The sequence below is a fragment of the Poeciliopsis prolifica genome, unplaced genomic scaffold, assembly GCF_027474105.1.
Source record: "Poeciliopsis prolifica strain line A6 unplaced genomic scaffold, Auburn_PproV2 SCAFFOLD020, whole genome shotgun sequence".
Taxonomy (NCBI): domain Eukaryota; kingdom Metazoa; phylum Chordata; class Actinopteri; order Cyprinodontiformes; family Poeciliidae; genus Poeciliopsis; species Poeciliopsis prolifica.
Genome location: NW_026562395.1, coordinates 4,252,034 through 4,272,069, shown reverse-complemented (window position 1 = coordinate 4,272,069; position 20,036 = coordinate 4,252,034). Strand labels below are relative to the sequence as shown.

General features: G+C 39.1%; 1 protein-coding gene across 3 annotated transcripts; it reads left to right on the top strand.

Moving 5' to 3' along the window:
* Positions 1-4,557: 4,557 nt before the first annotated feature.
* agbl5 (AGBL carboxypeptidase 5) lies at positions 4,558-19,597 on the top strand. Of its 3 annotated transcripts, none has more exons than XM_055044181.1 (17): positions 4,558-4,640; positions 6,149-6,436; positions 6,518-6,689; positions 6,812-6,978; positions 7,701-7,878; positions 7,978-8,156; positions 9,027-9,561; positions 9,669-9,838; positions 10,033-10,168; positions 11,337-11,548; positions 11,635-11,840; positions 13,102-13,278; positions 17,258-17,400; positions 17,510-17,562; positions 17,701-17,876; positions 18,540-18,676; positions 18,781-19,596. In XM_055044181.1, the coding sequence occupies exons 2-17, from the start codon at positions 6,222-6,224 to the stop codon at positions 18,814-18,816; spliced, it is 2,892 nt and encodes a 963-aa protein (XP_054900156.1). In that variant the 5' UTR covers positions 4,558-4,640; positions 6,149-6,221; the 3' UTR covers positions 18,817-19,596. The 3 variants fall into 3 exon arrangements, with proteins under 3 accessions (XP_054900156.1, XP_054900157.1, XP_054900155.1); XM_055044182.1 differs by lacking the exon at positions 4,558-4,640 and adding an exon at positions 5,237-5,940 and having other exon boundaries at positions 17,701-17,880; positions 18,781-19,597; XM_055044180.1 differs by lacking the exon at positions 4,558-4,640 and adding an exon at positions 5,242-5,940.
* Positions 19,598-20,036: the final 439 nt, after the last annotated feature.

Below are 20,036 nucleotides of genomic sequence, written 5' to 3'. Positions count from 1 at the left end.
GGCTAAATTAAACGTTAGCCACTTTATTCCATTTTATTTTGATGAGAATTATTTATGTTGTTTCAATCAAATGTTAGCTAATCTCTCTTGTCCGGAAAACAGGAAGGCTGGAATTTTTTACAAGGGTTGTGTGATAACAAACCAATGTGTCGTTTTTGGAGCAAGGATTTAAGTTTGTTTCAAGCTTTAGCTAGCTTAGCAACACCGCTAATGCTAAGGCGAATCTTTCTAACTAGCTAAGCCTCTTGACCCCAATGAATGACACATTTTAGCTTGTTTGTCAGAAACAAGTCACCTTAAAAAAATAAATATCAACATTTTGTTACTTTTGTAGTGCCTTAATCACAACTTGATTTTCTTTTCTTTCTTTTTTTTTTTTGCTTCGTTTTAACATGAGAGGACAAACATGAGACTGTACATGATCTTGATAATTAGCAAGTATTTTGCTAGTGGGTTTGTTTATTTCGGTTGTTAAATTTACATAGCTTCAACCCCCCCCAAAATAATGACAAAAATAGTTTTTTATGTAAATGAAATTCCAACGGTCCTTTTAAAAGTGCGGGAATCCCAGTGGTATTTGAGTTTGGGCTGGAATTAATTTAAAAAACCAGAGAACAAAGTTCATGGAAGAAAAGAAAAAAAAGGAAAAAACTGCATTTAGCAAAAAGGCTCAAAGAGTTCAGCAAACAATTAGCATCGTCAACATGCTGCCAGAAAAATCAAAGAACAACGATGCGTGTATTATTTAAAGTAATGTTATATATTACGCTTTTGAAGACGGATCACAACGCGCCGCATGAAAACAAAACTACAAACATTAACAATTACAACATATCAGTTAGGCAAAAGCAAAAAAAAAAAGTAGTGAAAAATAGTAAGATTATGTCATCTTTAACATTAACAGCAGATAAAAATTGTTAGAATCAATTTAAATCCACCCATTTTTCTTACTTCTAACACTGGAATGTATTTGTAAAAAAAGATCCACGAACATAAAGGTTCTCCAACACCTCTAAACCTCACCAGTTTCTCACTGTCACCAAAGTGACAAGTCCTTGAACAATGTGTGTTTGGACCAAATGCCACTATGACTGAGCAGAAAGGCTTCATTGCCCTCTTGTGGTGGAAATACCACATTTGTCCCAACGAAGCCACAAACCTTCAGTGAATGTCATGTGTGTTGTCTGTGAGGAAGACGAAACAAGGTGGGAGAATACCTTCCTGCGGGAACAGAAATGTCTGTTTGTGATCTGTGGAAGGGGAATAAGCTGCATCTTCGCTCAGGGTTCAAGGAACATCGATTAGTTGGACTGAAGGTGAGTCCTTTCAGGTAAACATCAGACATTTAAAGGAAGTTAATACAGTTCAAGAAGTTTCAGCATACCTATTATCACGAGGGGACAGACTTTGACTGAGCGAGACTCTTAAGGAATGTTAGTCACAGCCAGTACATTTCTGTTTAGTAGCTGAAGCCTTCAGAAAGGGACAACAACGTCCTCCTGTCCTGCGATGCTCAGGCAACATTTCCCAATGACCTGTGAGAGGTTTTTGAGAGGCTGGGTCATTACCAACGTTGAGTTTATTACGTGATCTCCGGATTAGGAAAGTGATTCCTCTGTGAAGACCTTGTGGAGGGAGAAAGCCGGAAATCAGACGCATGTAACTTGTAACTTTGAAATCCTCGAAAATAGAGCATCATCAACATATCAGAATACTTAATGCAATGAAGAACCTCATCGTGTTTTATCGTTCTTGTTTTCATGCACTTGACATAAATGGTGGTGTATCCTATGCATACAAAGAATTGGTTTCAACCATGACGTAAAAGACAACAATTACAAACATGAAGCAGAAATGGGATTTCTGAATTTAGCTATTAAAATTTTTTTTTTAAAACAACAACATTACAATACATAGTGACAAAACACTTGAGAAAAGCACATTTGAAGAAATTACCAATCACTCACATTGTTCTGTGTTTATTTCTGAAGCAGGCAGGTTCACTGTAGGCAACCTGATGAATTACAGCCAGGAAGATGGGCATAGTTGACCTTTGACCCCATGGGACTATATTTCTGGCAAAGTAATTAAAACTCCCTTTTTCAGAAAGGTGAACTCTGTACTGTGTGTGAAAATCACATATTAAACCGAAGAGAATTAGTCCAAAAGGAGTATTGTTAGTTAGGAAATAATTTATTAATCTGTCTAATAGTACGCTGATTAAACTCTTGAAAGTGGTTATTACTCATATTTCAAGCTGCTTCTTCTCATCAGCCCAAGAGGCCTCCAGCATAATGTAACACCTGTAAATGTGTGAGAGAGAAAAACACAGGAAACAACTTCTGTTCACTAAAAGTATTTTTTTTTCTCTAATGAATCTTTTTTATTTTAAGAATGATCTCAACTTCAAATCAAATCATTATTTTGTTTGTATTTAAGTAAGAAAGTTGAATAAATGCATAGTAATGGTTGATGGATAAATCAGCTGGAAATGGTGGGAAGTTTTAGTTTTCACCTCTTTAATGAATAGTAAAATATATATTGATTTTTTTCAGTTATTGATCCACTGATCACCAATAAGTGATCAAAGAAAAATCAGCTCGAGTTGGTTTGCTGTGAGAGTGAAATGCGGCGAAAAGGTGATTTATATCTGAAGTCAACTAAAGAAGCAAACAGAGATCAGAAGAAAGTAGACAGTAATTTTCTAAAACGCGAAACAATACGACCTGAAGAATTTAGAGGGAAGCTGAAATATTAGCCACGCCCTTAACAACACACTTCAGAACAGACATGAAACCACTTTCCTTATTTGTGTCTACAAAATGATAATAGAAAAAAAATAATATGCAGCAAAGAACTGACAGACTTCTTACTTACATTACCTGTGCAAACTGATGTCAAATTGAACATCCGATTGTCACGTTCATTTACATCCAGAATTAAACAAAAATGGGTACAAATCTAAATTCATTACAGCTGCAAACAAAAGACGATCCCCTTTTGAATTGCTGCGAGGCTGAGTGCTGAATAAATTACCACATCCTGGAGAAAGTTCTGGGAGACTGTTCTACATCCCGACAATGAGCAGGAAACGAAGGTAAATCAAAAATGTGATTTGCATGAAATGGAAGTCACATGCAGCAACAGATCCTTTACCAAACAGGTAAAGATTCAGAGTGACATCGAGGATCATTTTCCTCTCTTAGTTTGTAATAAAACCAGCTTACAAAGGAGTTATTATGAGTCATGAAGCAGATCAGAGGAAGCGCAGCACATTTTTCTTATTGGATGGTGCAGGTGACCAGAAAAGTCGATTCGATTAACTTTTTTATATTTAACAGCTTTGTACTGTTACACATTAGTTGTTTATTATTATTATTATTATTATTTTATTATTATTATTATTATATTATTATTATTATTATTATTATATTATTATTATTAAGTATGTCTTGGCTTTCATTCATATTATTAGTTTTTGGTATTTTTTGCCAATTCCATAATTGGCAAAAACTTAGTATTTTTTTTTTTTTATCAAACTATTTTTTTTCTCATTTATTTATCTGTGATGTTGTGATTGTTGTGAAGCACTTTGGTCCGTTTATAAAGCCACGCTTTATAAAAGTGCTTTATAAATAAATCTTGACTTTCCAGTTTACCTATTGTAACTGCTAAAATCGCCTGCTTTTCACTAGACTTTTCAATAACCTTAATAGAGGAGCAGAAAACTTGTCAGCACTTCAGAAAATGAATGGATTAACTGAATGGATGTAATGTTTGATAAATATCTATTCCAGGTGAAGTGTTGTCATTTAAAAATGAAAAAGAAGTAAGTGAGACCAAACACGTTGTTTATATATTAATTCTGTGTTTTGTCTTGTTTTTTAAAATAAGAACACTTTCACAAAAATAGAAAAGTAGGATATATACATTTTCTTCTGTGTGATGGAGGAATTTGTGGAAGAAAGACACTTTGGGTAATTGTGGGCACTTGGTGGCAGTGTTTCTGTTCATTTACCTTTCAATGCAGAAGAAAACGCCATCATCAGACCATTCTTTAAATGTTTTGTAATCGACTAATCAGCCAAACTAAATAATCGTAAAATTGTATCGTTCTGATATCTTACAAATAGTTTTCAAGTTTGAAAACTGAGCCCAGCAGGTAACTGGTAAAAGTGTCAAATTACAGTGTTTATTTGTTTTTATCATTATTGTACGTCATTCTCATATTGGGCTTGAATATAACGAGTGTGTTTGCTTACAAGCCTAAGCACAAACTATAAGCAAAATCACATGGCACCTAAATCACAAAAATATATCTTTTTTTTAACCCTCAGTTAAAGGGAACTGAAACTTTTGAGTGCGCTCGTTTAAGTTATTTACGGTTTTATTAATCATTTATATCGACTGCGTGTTTTTTTTTTTTACTAATGATTGCACTTTATTAGGTGTGGGTTATTTTTTGTTTGTTTGTTTGTTTGTTTTTATTTTGGGGGAGACAGATTTTTAATCATTCAGTATTCCAGCCTCTGTCAGGCTGTAGTTTCTCCGGAGAAACCTGAACGCAGCACCGACATTGATGTATTGAGGGTTAGAACGGACGGCGACAACAAACATGGACGTCGACCAAAAATAGCCCGGTGAGACTAAACACGTTGTTTATTCGCTTATGGAATCCGTTGGAGAATAATTGTGTTGGGAAAACGCGCGGTCAGAAAGGAACAATTTATGGTGTATGTTTCCCGAGCAGTCGCTGCTAGGTTGGTTGCCAGGTTAGCCTCGGTAGCTTCGAGAAATCCTGCTAGCTGAAATATATCATTAACGGCGACTGCTGCTCGGAACGTTATTGTGTTGCGAGCTCGCGCGGTTGTTTAGATAATGTGGACGGCGCGTTGTTTGTGTTTCAAAGGCTGCTGATTGACGCCCCCTTTACTCCCTGCTGGGTCAGTCAGCTGTTAATGTTGTTTATCCTACACCTAAACAAGGCCGTCCGTGGCTGCATCGTCATGTAACACGGTCGCATTCGGGTTGATAAGAGTTGACAACAAAGCAGCCATTGCTGAAGAGAAAGCAACCGTTTTGTGCGCGTGTTTAAAGAATAGACTGCGCCCTGTTTGTTCCAGACACTGCTGTCGTTCTCTGAGCGCCCACAGAGCGGCGCTGTTACGTGCCGACTGGAGGGATTTACAATATTCTGTTAAATATTTTAGCGTGTGGTGTCCTTTCCACTGATTCTGTGAAACTCACTTCACGGTTGGAGAAGTTTGGACTGAAACCAATGCCCAATAGCTGATTCTCTGAATACTCATTGGACTTGTCTGTCTTATTCTTTTTAAATTGAGATATGGAGAATATGGAGGCCATGTGAAAGCCTGGAAATTAAATTTTGCTTTATGTCACGGCAACTCCTGCTACTAACAGAGAGTAGTGTGATGAGGGCACGCGATAATGCCCAGCATGAGGGTGAAATTATTTTTATGCAGAACAAAACATTGTTGCATGTCATAAATTTGCATTTTTAAAAAAATTATTAAAGTGTTAGAAGCTATGATATTTTTGATATTTCTTTTAATGAATACGTTTTGTTTTTACTATTTTTCTGGTTGTGCACGGTTTTAATTCACAGGAACGGTTTATTTCAGGGTCTTTCTTTCTTCTTTCTGCCTTGTTGCTGAAATGTGCTAAACTAGAGCCCTCCAGGGGACATGGGACTTTTTTTTCTTTTGCATTTCCTCGCAATAATCTACTGATCAGTTATGCGGCATAATTGAATACTGTAAAGTCTTTCTTATGGTGGGCACAATACTCTCTGCCTTAATACAAGATTATGTAAGGTTTTCCATGTTTGCTAATATCTCCTTGTGAAATACCTGACCTTTTATATCTTTTTCTTCAGGATAGAAAGGCACCACAAACCTATGATATAAACAGAAACTTTTCGTAAGTAGGAAAGAAATAAAAATACATCCAAAATATTTGGACTATTTCTGAGTTATTATCGCCGGGAAATAAGTAATCTGACAGTTTTGATTGTGTCTTTGTTGTGCTGGTTGTCTGAATGGTTTTCATGTTCAGTTCCATCTCGACCTTAACAGACACATAGGAAACGTGGCATGTTTTGTACCCAGATTTTACATTTTTTTCACAGGTTAACAGTGTCAGATATCTGACTGGCACTTAATAATCCGCCTGAGTGCAGAAAGAGAACTGTGTTCATAGACATGGAGGTCCGCTTTGGGAACATCGTGTTTAGCTCCAAGTTTGACTCTGGGAACCTGGCCCGAGTGGAGAAAGTAGAGAAGGGCATCTCAAGCCCTGTGTCTGATGGAGCCCAAGTTGGAAGTTCCCCCTCAGGGCTGCACATCACCCCCGACTACGAGTTCAACGTGTGGACCCAGCCGGACTGTGCTGGCACAGAGTACGAGAACGGAAACAGGTGAGCCGTTGTCAATAAAAATACGTCATCGGCGTCGCGTGGCAACTTGCTTTCTTGACGTTTGGGATGCGTTGTTTCCAGATCGTGGTTTTACTTCAGCGTGCGCGGTGCCATGCCCGGGAGACTGCTGAAGATCAACGTGATGAACATGAACAATCAGAGGAAGCTTTACAGCCAGGGCATGGCTCCCTTCGTTCGCACCTTACCGGTCAGAAACCGCTGGGAGAGAATCCGGGACAGACCCATAGTGGAGGTATGAGCACACCCGCCGCGTCCTTCTCCGAGGCTGTCAGTATCACAATCTGGGAAAGAGGCAGCTAATTATTATCCTGCTAAAAATATGCCTCTCTGTGTCTCTCTTTCGCTTCCTCGCAGACTGTAAACAACCAGTTCATTCTGTCTTTCACTCACCGGCTGCTGGAAGTGCGAGGAACAACCACCTACTTCTCCTTCTGCTACCCGTTCTCTTACAGCGAGTGCCAGGAGATGCTGCAGCAGCTGGACGAGAGCTACCCCAACGCTGCTCAGCTCAGTCCGAGCAGGTGAAGACGAACGGGGAACACCTGAAGTCACGACTAACCCTTCTCACCTCCGCCTTCTTTAAATCAAACAAAATTGGTGCAGAAAAAACGTTTTGTTTGTGATGTTATTATTTTAAAGATATTAATAAATGTTTCCAGACATCATCAAAGGTCACCAAGACCATTCTTTAAATATTGCATTTAAGATAAAAACACCTTTATCTGGAAATATGTGGCATAGTTTTAGCTTCACTTGGTCCCTATTCACTAAGTGAATGCTACGTTATAGCTTCTTAGAGAATAAAAGGTTGATTTTCTTATTTTAAAAAGGAAGTGAATTGTTCATATTTGGATCTTTAATGTAATTCCAATTCTGTATAAAAAATGCTGAAGTGGTAAATGAAAAATCTGCAGAATGTGGCGATTTAAATTTTATTTTTATTTTTTTACCCGATTTATTTGTCAGAATAATCGATGGATTAATTGTTTACTAGAATAATCATTAGTTGCAGCCCTTATTTAGTTTTTTGTTAATATGTAGGGTGGAGGACAGGTTGATCTCTGGTGACATCAGGAAGCTTTTATTTTTTTGTAAAATCTTAAAAATTATAACAGCACAAACTAAACGTTTTGCTCCAACAAACGTTTGACACCAATTTCATTTAACTTGAAGAAGGTGGGAGTCTGCAACTTCGTGGCTGAATTGTTATCAGCATTTTTTCTCCTCTTTGTCTTGTTTTTAGTGCACCGGGCACTGTGTACTATCACAGGGAATTGCTGTGCAACTCTCTCGACGGCAACAGGGTGGACCTCCTCACTGTGACCAACTGCGCCGGCATGTGGGATGAGAGAGAAACCCGTCTACCCAAGCTGTTTCCTGACACCAACACCCCCAGACCGCATCGCTTCCCGGACAAGAGGGTAAAGTTTTCAGCTTTGATTAGAGCGCCAGAGCTCTGGTCTGGCGTGTTCTTGCATCGGGGGCGGAGCTCATCCCGGCCTGGTGGTTTGCTCCTGCAGGTGTTTTTCCTCAGCAGCCGTGTGCACCCCGGAGAAACGCCGTCCTCGTTCGTGTTCAACGGTTTCCTCAACTTCATTCTGCGGCGAGACGACCCCCGTGCGCACATGCTGCGCAGCATGTTCGTGTTCAAGCTCATTCCCATGCTGAACCCAGACGGTGTGGTCCGAGGACACTACAGGTGACGATTCAACAAATGCATCCGTGCCCCTGGAACTTCTTCACATTTTGCCACATTGCAACCACAAGCACTAGTTTGTGATAGACCAGCACAAACTAGTGCTTGTTTGCAAGGGTTTTCAAAGAAGTGTGACATTCTTCTATGATTAGTTTGATCTGAATTAATCCATTCTAGAACCACAATTTTCTTCATTGCAAAAAGATAAAATCTTACCAAGAATATTTGGTCTGCTTTCTAGTGCAAATATCTTGAAATAAGATCAAATTAACTTACAAGTAGCTTTTCAACATGATCGAGGACCTTATTTTTAGTCAACAGTTCCTTAATTTTGATCAAAAAGTACTAGCTCCACTGGCAGATTATTTCACTTACAACTTTCTGCCAGGGGAACTAGTACTTTTCCATTGATATTAAGAAACTATTTACTTAAATCAAGCTCTGATGTTCTGCAAAGTCATGTGTATGTTAGTTTTTGCTTTATTTTAAGTGAACTAAGATATTTTAACTAGAAACTAGATCAAAACCACATAATGAGATTTTGTGTCTTTGCATTGTTTAGTAACGCCATCAACTCTTTGAGATAAATTCCCACCAACTTTACTGGAGACTGAATTTCATTCCCCATTCTTCACAACTTTTAACCTCAATTTTTTTTGTCTCGCCACAGTTTCTTAATTGTATTTAAGCCTGAACTTTGGTGACAATGATGCTTTGATCTAAATAGTGTGAACATTGCCTTTGCCTCAAGAATTTGCCGTTTACGTAGTTCCATAAATTTCTCAACAACTTTGGCGGTTTGTGGTTGTGAATACTTTCGCAAGGCACTAATGTTTTTTTTGTTTTGTTGTTTGTTTTTTTCTCCCCTCGCAGAACTGACTCCAGAGGAGTGAACCTAAACAGACAGTACCTGAACCCCAACCCTGAACTCCACCCTTCCATCTATGCAGCTAAAGCTTTACTGCTGTACCACCACACACACAACCGCTTACACGCTACACAACCAACCGCACACAGCATAGGCACACTCCAGACGCAGCCCACCCCTCTGAACAACATGCTGACAAACCAGCACCAGTCCCCTCCCCTGACGCCGCTGGAGATCAGCTTGAACCAGCGGAACGCGGAGAAAGGCGGGAGCTCTCCCCCACCGGCCGAGGTGTCCATGGTGATGGAGGAGAACAGCTGGAGCACAGCAGAGTTGGGGAACGGGGACCAGAACTGCTCCGCTGACTCCCCGGAGAAGATGGCGTCCGGAACCGGGGACCGGGGCGATCCGGAGGAGGCGCAAAGCGAGTCGGTGCCACCGCACGATGGAGGCGTGGCCTATTACGTGGACTTACACGGCCACGCCTCCAAACGGGGATGCTTCATGTATGGAAATAATCTGGCTGACGAGACCCAGCAAGTAGGAGGATCATTGTACATGTGTACTGTTTTTGTCAAAAAAAAAGGAATATTTTGTGTTAAATAAGCCTGTGCTTTATTTTCCCGTTGTTGATTCTTTCTCTCCAGGTGGAGAACATGCTGTATCCCAGGCTGATCGCCGTCAACTCGGCCCACTTCGACTTCTTGGGCTGTAACTTCTCCGAAAAAAACATGTACGCGCGGGACAAGCGGGACGGTCAGTCTAAAGAAGGCAGCGGTCGTGTGGCTGTCCACAAGGCAATAGGAGTGCTTCACAGGTTACTCTTCTACAAATGTATCAGTGCAACATTCGATTTTCACCGTTACTGAAGAAGGCACAGTGATTATTTGTCAAGTGGCGATGATTAGCTTTATGGAAGTCTTGCTGAAATTAACCTGCAGAAAGCTGCTGATGTATTTCTTTTAACAAACATGGTGATAATCACTTCTCTCTCTTTTTGGTGGTCACCAGTTATACTTTGGAGTGCAACTATAACACAGGAAAATCCATGAACTCCATGCCGCCCGCCTGCCACGACAACGGCCGGGCGACCCCGCCTCCACCCTCGTCGTTTCCTCCCAAATACACTCCAGAGATATTTGAGCAGGTGGGAAGAAACATCGCAAAAGTATTGACAACTTCAATGTATTCTGTTGAAAAGAAGCCTCCATAGCATCCCACACTTCTGGTTGAGTAACGAGAGAAAAGCCAATGTTGAAACAAAACCGTAAAGTCATACGGGCAGCTTGCCTCGGGCCGCAGCCATGTGGAGAAGATCCTCTGTTCACATGAGATCAAAAGTGAACTTTTTGGCCCATAATCCAAATCACAATAGTACACCATATCCACAAGAAAACATAGTGGTGGCAACATCAGGCTGTGGGAATGATAGATGGGAAGATGCATGGAGCTAAAAATGGTACAGAAATGGGGAGAAAAAAACTGTTAAAGGCTGCAAAAAGATTTGAGACTTAGACAGCATTAGAGCTGCAGCCAATAATTAGTTTTAGTCATTTATAATTCTGGAATAATTCTATTAGTAGATCAACTGGATAAAAACATTGCTGCATTTAGTAGATTTTTCTGTTAACCACTTGAGTTTATTTTATGTAACATTAGAAATACATTCAATACAAATAAATAAGTAATTCAATTCCTTTTTAAAAAAAACATTTTATTGCCTAAAATGCAACAACATAACATACCTTCTGTGATCATTTTCAGCTAAAGAAATACTTCTAACATCAGGATGTAAAAAGCTCAGCCCTTTCTGCCTAACATTGATACAGCATAACTTATTCAGATTAGCAGATTAATAATTTACATAAATTTTTTTATCTTGAATTCAAAATTGTTGTATCTTGTGCACAGTTTTTGCTTATTTATGTGTTCTTCTTACAGCAAAGAGTCTGAATACTCTAATTAGCAATTAATCAATTACTGAATTAATTGACAATTATTTCAGTAATCAATTAATCAGATTCTACATAACATACATCCACACCACGAATGAAACAGCTTGGATTAAAGCAGACTCATGTGTTAGTGATCCAAAAATAAATATTTTTCTTTGTAATGAATTTTATAGCAGGACTAGCTTAGGATATCCTCATATGTCTGTAGTCATAATAGCTGACATACTGACCATTTTTTGTCACTAGTTTTCTTTCCATTTCATAATGTTGACCTTTTTTTTACTTTTTACATCGTACTTTTCCAAGGCAGTGTTGTTCATTGCTGTTTGGTTTTCCATAATTCTTGTCGATGTGCACCAGGTGGGCCGTGCCGTGGCCGTCTCAGCTCTGGACATGGCGGAGTGCAACCCGTGGCCTCGCCTGGTGCTGTCCGAGCACACCTGCCTCACCAACCTCCGAGCCTGGATCCTCAAGCACGTCCGCAACACCAAAGGCCTCAACACGCAAATCCAGCCGCCTCCCAAAGTACAAAACAACGGCAGCAAGGTGTCGCCACCGAAAAGTTTCAACAAGTGAGCCCTCTCCGTAAGACTTTATCGTCCCTGCTTCTAGATAACAGTTGGACCAACTGGTTTGTTTTCGTCCCGTCCTCCGACAGCCTTCTGTCTGGGTCAACATCAGAAAACAGGAATGGCCGCATTCGCTACAACAGCCAGAGCAGCAGCAGCAAGACTCCCTCTCCAAAAATCCAAAGCTCTCCGAGCTTCACCTTCGGCTGCACCCCGCCGCCCCGGCATCACACACATCACCACAGCGCACACGCCAGTGGACGTGGAGGCAACAAGTCACTCGAACCTGTCAAAGGTAAGTTGATGTCCAAACCGTCTCGCCGTATCACTGGAGGGGATTTTACCTCATAAACTCCATTCTCATGTGTTCATCCCTTTTCTTCTGCTCATTTCTAGTTGACATGTTTGGTGGATTTTTAAGTCCGACCATTAATCTTCAATGAGTCATTTTAAATGTTTTCCTTCATATTGTTTTAGGTTTTGCATTTATTATGTTGTTTTTCTTCATCCAGGATTATTGAGAGGAAGCAAATATGTTTTAGAAAAAAATGATTGCGTTTGCATTCCATAGTTTCGGTTTCTATAAGCGGGTAAGGATTTTTAATTATTCACTTTGGAGAAAGAATTATTTTGCTTTTTTTTCCTCTTGCGTCTCGAAAACGCTGACCTTTACAGTCAGATTTATTTAAAATCAGTATATATGCTTATTTACAAGGGTCCCTTTCCCAAGTTCATAGCTCCAATCTTACCTATGCAAAATATGCAAAATACTTTTATTTCATACATTCAAGCAAATTCCAACACAAAACGGCAACTTTATCTTTGAGTATCACAATGAAGATATTTACTCAGGATGTCCATGCATCCTTAAAAAAATTCTGAGATTAATTTATCTAAAATTAAGGCTTTAAAAAATGTCTTAATCTTGTTTTTAAAAAAAAAAGTAAGTTTTCCTTAAATAAATTCATCAAGCCTTACATTTTGTTGTGGCAGGACTATTTAATATCATATAATCTAGGTAGTTTATTTTTCTCGATGTGCTTTTCTCACAAAGCGAACGTCTTAGTTCCACGCAGATGTTCTCATTCTGTTCTGACTAGGCGCTTGGGGCTACCGTTGACTAGCTCTTAATGTACCCCTTTTTAGCTAGGAAGCTAGCTTCTTTTGCATCTGTTAGTGTAAATTTATCACCAGTTGGCTGGATGATGCTGGACAACCCATACGATGTTACATGCATTTTGTGAAACACTTCTTGTGTGTAATATAGAATAGGCAGTTTTCTTTTGTAAATTTCTGTTGTGGTGCAGGCCTTAAATTTGAATTATGATTGTTTTAACAAGGCCTTAAATTTGATTTGGTGAAACTCTATTTTTGTGATTATTTAGATTTCATGTCCTTTCTTTCTTTTCCATCATCACAATGTCCCCCCAACTCCTCTTCAAGTAGAAAACTTGGAAACCATTTTACCTCTGTGTGTGTGCGCACAGTTCCCTGCATGTTTGTGAGCCGGGTGTACGTGTGTGTCTCTCTCTCTTTCTTTCTTTTTCTTTCTTCAGACTCTAAGCCTCAGGAGAAGAGACGTCCCTCCCACAGTCGTTCTGTTCTCCGGTCTCCCAGCAACAGCCACAAACCCCCCCGCCACCCTCGCTCGCCCCCTTCCTCGTCGTCGTCCTCCTCTTCCTCTGTGTGCGCGGCAGGTTCTTGTCCTCTACCGACTCCGGTCAATATAACAGGTCTGTACACCCTTCAACCTCCCCGCCTGTCCACCTTGCTCCCCTCCTTCCAGGCTTTGCCTCGACCCGGCTTGCTGTCCAAGCTGAGCCCGCTGCTCCTCCAGAGCCTGCCGCCTGCCACCAGCTCCCCGACGGGGCCGAACTCGGACTAAATCTAACCTATCCCACCCAGTGAGGCTGAGCGTGTGTCTGCGTGCGAATGGCAAATCATAAAGTGTGTCAAGTCCCATATAGAAACTTTGCGCGTTTCCGCGTGCTAAAACATCGACGGTGCTAGTTTTGTAGGCACATCAGTGCCGACTGCATTCCGTTGTGGACGTTTTGGAATGTCAACAGTACATATACACTCACTGACAAAAACAATGTTAAACACCCTGAGGGAATGGTCTGGTTCAGATGTGGTTTCGGTCCACATTCAGAACAGCGATGCTTTGACTTTAAAGGAGCAAAAGTGGGCACAAAGTGTAAAGCGTTACAGGTAGATGCAAGAGTACATGAAGGTCAAAACAATGAGAGAAGGTGTTTTCAGTGCTTTCTTTTACAGAGATCGCATGTTCGGTTTACAGGAGGTCAGGCGATTTTATTGTAGCTGATTTGGGATGACACAATTTGTGGGTGTGTTCAGATACCTTGAGGAAAAAAAACAATTTTTTCTCCATTTCTCAAGGAAAATTGATTTATATCAACTTGACATGCCAGCATGTTTTGTAAGTCAGACGTTGTTTTAACATTATGCTTCTCAGTCCTGTAATTTCCAGACTATTGAACAGAAAAAAAAAATGTACACAAGTATAAGCTGTACTTGCATATAAGTCACAGGTTGCAACATACAGACACGTATAGTTGGCTACACTGGTGATTACATTAACATTTAAATTTAGTAGTACCGTAGTCCTGAAGTTGCTTCAGCTTATTGTAGAAGTTTATTCTTTTTTTTACTTTTCTCTTTTAAGAGTAACACTGGCAGTGTAACAAGTTTTAGCTGATTGGCTAGCTGGGCTACCAATTGTTCTTTTAAAATTGGCGCTTTACCTTAATGAGAGTAATAGGTGTCACTGTGTTGTAAAAAAACTGACTACCTTTGTTGTAAGGAATGGATCACATTAAAAAGATTTGGAACAGTAGGAATGGTATGGTGGGAAGTTTACGTTGTTTTGGAGATGTAACTTCTTACAATCTTTCATTGCTAATTAAATTCTTGACATAACGCAGACCTGGTCTCCATGGGTACCAAATTATGTCCAAACTGGACCATTCCTTATGGGTGATTGTCGTGGTGCTTAACTTTTTTCTTTTTGTCCGTTTGTCAGTAAATGTAGATGTTGAAATTCTAATATGATAACATTCACTTTATAAAGAAGTAATAAGCTACAAGAAATTAATGTAATTTACATTTTTAAGAGCCGATCCATCAGTTTCCATTTTCTTTATTCATACTTCCTGTTGGATTTTAAAGGGAGTTCCTCATTACCACTCAGAGAACAGAAATGTTCCCATGTTGCACTTATAACTGTAGCATTATTATTTTTCTGTTAGACTGAACTTTTCTTGTTGTGTTTTAGTTCTTTATATATAAAACAAGTGCTGACTGCCTCCTAACAGTCATTTGGTTTATAGTAGATGTTAGGATTCTCTTGAGTCTCTATTTTATCAGAATTTGATTTAAAAATGAGCTATATACATAAACATATGTGTATGCAGTTCAATGATTATTTGTTTTTCTATTTATCTCAAAGCTGTGTCATTCCGGTGTCGGACCCAAACGGGTCGTGACACGATGTTCACTGAGTAGCCTAATGCCAAAATCCTCATCCAGACCATCACTGGCTGAAATCCTCATAAGTGGTGCAATCATACTGTTGCTTGAAAGTAAGCAAGGGATGCCAACATTCAGTAATAAAAAATGAAAAAAAAAAAAATCAAACATCACATATTTACTAGAAGATGTCAGTATTAGTTGTAAATAATATATGTGGGTCATTATTTATTTAATGTATTGTGGTGTAAACAGGACACCGTAGGCCACCACTGGTTAAAGTCTCTATATTTTTAGCAGCTAGAAAAACCATAAGTGATGACCATTAAAAAAACAAAGATTTACATATATAAACGTCTTTAATCAGTTGTGGAATAAATACAGTGATCGTCTGCACTTTAGTTTTATGTGTCGTCCTCCTGGCACCTAGAGGTGGTGTGTGTTTTAGTTGGTGCCAAGGTGGAGTATCTGTGATATTAGAAGGGTTTATTAGCAGAAACATGGATGGGTTGATTTGGATCAAAATAGTTTCTGACGTGGCTGTGCTGGTCCTGTGCTGTGAGCCACTGTAGTTCTAGCGTGCCTTGCTTTGCTTGTGAACTGTTTGAAAAGCTCTGTTCATATTTTTGCTAACTTCTTTTCAGAGTTTTTATGGTACAACTTAACATGAAATGAAGAGACGGCTGGCGCACAATGTTACAATGAAGATTTTAGGAAAATCTAACTTTTAATTTGGATTTATTTATTCAGTGGGGGGAGAAATAAAATCCTATTTTAAGAGAGAACTTTTTTTTTCTTCTTCTTCTTTTTTATATACACATAATTTAAAACAGTCACGATCCCATGCACTCTTAACACGACATCAGGAGCTTTGGAAGAGAAACAAGCCCACAGGATTACAAGATCTCTACCATACCCAAACGTTTGCTATGGAGACTTACTGAACCAAAAATAACCCAGAGACACTGGAAGTAATTGATTACTAATTAGGAGTTAGGAGTTGCTACAATCTGCAATCAATGTGAAAAAGTCAAATATAAATGTGAAATTACATTTCAAGGTTACATTTATGTGATATTTTTAGGGGAACCAAAAATTTTGCAATTTGATTTTTTTGTTGTTGTTAAGACCAATTCTTTCTTATTTTGGGATGTTTTCCTCACTTGAATATATTTGCTACAATTAAAAGTTGTACTTTTCTACACTTTTCTTTGTAATATTATACTACTGCAATAGAAGAAGAATTTATATTAAAGCTTTTTACACACCTTGACAATTAATGAATCCAGAACCTTTATAAATTATGGTAACATAGGTCCTTATCTGTAAATTACTTGAAGCAAAGTTTCAGCTTTTGAAGAGCAAATGAAGCAAACAACTGGAAGCAGGTTGGTGTTTGGGGAACGAACAAGTCTCATTTAATGCTCCCCTCAAATCTCTAAGCTGATTATTTCCATGTAGCCGTTTTCTAGTGTTCAGCCAAGTGGGGAGAGCCGTTCGGTGCGTCGAGTAACGACCGGGATTAGCATACTGTAGTCTTATTCTACTCACTGTGAATTTTGATGTCTTTGTCCGACTTGGTTCAACATTAACGTGCGCCCACCTTTTTATTTGAAACCAGGAAAGCAGCTTTAGGTGCGTGGTTACGTAGATGCTTATGCTTTATACTCTGTGAGAATCGTGCCATTTTCCTCAATGTGGTGCTAACCTCCTTCACCAAACAGATGTGTGTTTTGTCCTTGTAACAATTGCTTAATATCATCTTTCTTGACTGTGCTGCTGTCTTTCACCACCTCACTGTTTGACTTCTGGAATAAAAAAAAACGTCTCCCTACAAAGCAAATGTGTTGAGTCCTCTGATCTCTTTTGTTACAGAGTAATAATTTAAGCTAACTTTGAATTATTTCAAATAATCATTTGAAATAAGGATTCAAATGAATCCTTATTTTTTTAAATAATACAAATTTTTTCAAATAATCATTTGAAATCATTCCTTTCTTAGACAGGAACCCAGTTCCTCCATTATTCTTATTATCGTCACAGTTCAGATTACAGACACTCTCAGTGAGTGCCGGTTGGAGACATCCTCACAGGAAGCGGATCCAAGTGGAATCCGCTTCCTGTGAGGTAGAGTGCGACTAGCCGTAGAGATTGAACATGTTTTCTTTTTAAGTGTTGTGCATAAGATGTCCATGTACTCATGTCCCTTCCTGTTGTCGACAGGCGTCAGCAACTCAGATTTTAAGCTTTATGGAGCCAGTTCAAGTAGCTGGCCCAGAATGCCTCTGCACGTGCGCGCCGGGCGGCCAGGCCGAGGCCGCCGAGGCTTTGCGGGCTCTCATCACCCAGCAGACACCTGTAGAGAGGTTAGCTTACGTAGACCCTCAAAGAGAGGAGGAACTGCAAAAAAAGTCTACTTGCAGCGCGAGGTTCCAGACTCGATTTATGACATCTTAATGTGTCGATCTGTCGCAGAAATCTAAAGTCGCGGGCCCTGAACATATCCTGTCTTCCATCAAATTCAGCAGGTAAGTCCAGCTTTTTTTGTCAGATGGGATTGTCAGCCACAAAAAAGTTGCGTGGAGATTTGTCAGCTTAAAAAGAAATTATAGATGCTATTTTTTGTTTAGTTTTATTTTTTGGTAAGTTTTCTCTCGCCTGCATAGGTGTGAGCCTCCGCCGCACGGAAGCTGCATCCCGATTCGCCGAGCGGTGTCAGCTGACGTTACTTTCCCACTCCTTAATACGTCGGCCACCTTGTCTGGAGACAAGGAGGTGTCCTCCACCCTTACAGTGTTTAAGCTGTTGAGACCTGGGATCCACCGACATATGACCATATCAGGCATGTATGCCCACTTTTTCAACTTTTGTGAAATTATCCAAATTGCTTCCATTTGCCTAAAGATACATTTCAAAACCTGAAGATAGAAGAGTCTTACAAAAGTCTTTAGTTTGAATAAGCTTGAGCTATTTTGCAAAAAAAAAAGTCCCAACTCCAATCTCGGGGTGTGCGAAGCTGGTAAACAAATTAAACAGGGCCAGGTCTAGAGATTAAGGGCCTCAGATTAAGCCAGTTTTTGTGGCATAAATTACTCATTAATAAGTAGGCCTACATGTTTGCCGGTATGAATTGATGGATGAATCCATGTTGGTCCCAAAAAAAGTATTATTTTTAAATATTTGAGTGTTCGTTTTAGTTAATAATCCAGCAATATTTTAATAAAACACTACATGCAAAATGAGCCCTTGATTTCAGTGTGAATATGCACAGTACACATTTTAAAAAAATTTTAGTTTTGGGCCTCCACCCCAAAACTTGTGGCCCTGGGCTACTGTAAGCCCTTTTTTCCTTTTACTTTCATGAATTTCCTCATGTAATCCCTACAAATGACTCAAAAATGTATTGTGTGGTGAAAAGGTTTAATGGATATGGATTCTTTGTATTTACGTTTTTAATCCCTTAGTGGAATTGTAGATGATAATATTAGTTTCCATCTTTCTTCAGGTTTGCCAAAGAAAGATGGCGACGGCGTCCAGCTGGCCTCTGCAACGCTGCTGGTGAAGAACGGAGACGGGAGTCCAAACTACAAAATAGAAGCTGTCACAGAGACGACAGCAGAGATGGATGAAACTGAAGAACAGGTGAGAAGCTACATATTAAGATTCAGGTTAAAAAAAAGGAAAAAAACTGTTCAAAATAAAAAGGGCATTTACATTTAAAACCTCACAAGTGTTTCCCTGTAAAGGCTGAGGAGGGTGCCGTTGTGCCGTGCCAGAGGTGATGAACGTGTGAGACAGTGAGCCTGTGTGGAGAAGCCCAGAAACTCCACCAACTTGGAATTAAAGTGCAGTATTTTTTGGGGGGGGGGATTGCCAATTGTTAGCCTACATTCCTGTTTCAAAAAATATATATTTACCAACATTTAGACTAAGAAGCGACAGCGTCTTTTTCTAGAGCGTTTAACGTGCAATACAACTGTTTTGTTGACCTTTTCCAGTAGCTGAGCAGCATTAACAAGTGTGCATTACAATCACTGAGCAACTGAGGATTAAGTGCCTTTCCTCGTGACGCTAACAGCAGCTGTGGCATAAATGATGCCCCTTCAGATTTTCTAAGCTGGTGAAGAAAGAAAACTTGAAAGATCCATTTAACACTTCAGCTCCCATCACTGTATTTCATACTTTATTTTAGTCTTATTTTGTTTTTCCAGCAAAGTTTAAATATGCCCTGACCTGTACAGTTATGCATTGCTACGTGTTTATTTAACTTGTATTGCTTATTTTGTTTTGTTTTCTCTTTTCAATACTGAGCACCACAGCACCTTTTTAAACATCATTCGTTAAAACATGAATGAAATCGACAACTGTCATAAAATGGACTGTATTGAGTAATGTGTGTTTTGTTGTAGTTTTGGTTAAATTATATTTTCCTCATGTGAACTTGTCTTTTGTAGCAATGGTCCTTTTAATAAACATTCGGTCATGTGATTTCTACATACAAATAATCTCCAGAATTTCTCACTCTTGTATTCCATATGCAGATGAATTTTGTGTTTCTTATTACAGCTTATCGCAAATGAAATAAGTTGGAAGTGTCCTAGGAAATTTTATTAAAAGTGCAAGAAACTTTATTTTAATACAAAAATGTTAGTGGTGAAGAATGGGAAAAACTGTGTTTTTTTTGTTTGTTTGTTTTTGTCTTGAAAACAATCATGTTGCAGCAAAGCCACAAAAGGTCAATGCTTCAGAATCTGGCTAGCTGTAGTGCAGTATGCATAAACCTATGGAAAGTTGAGTGGAAGGAAAATCTGGTCACATGCAATAAATCTACACTAATTTGACGTTTTGAATTCAATAAGATTACGCTCTTAAAATATCTGTAGATGTAAAAATCTCTAAATATATAGACCGCCAAGTTCCTCAAATCAGTTATAGCTACCAAATCCAATCTATAGCTGTTTTTACTCTTCAAGAATTGTATTTTCCATGTATAATCAAATAA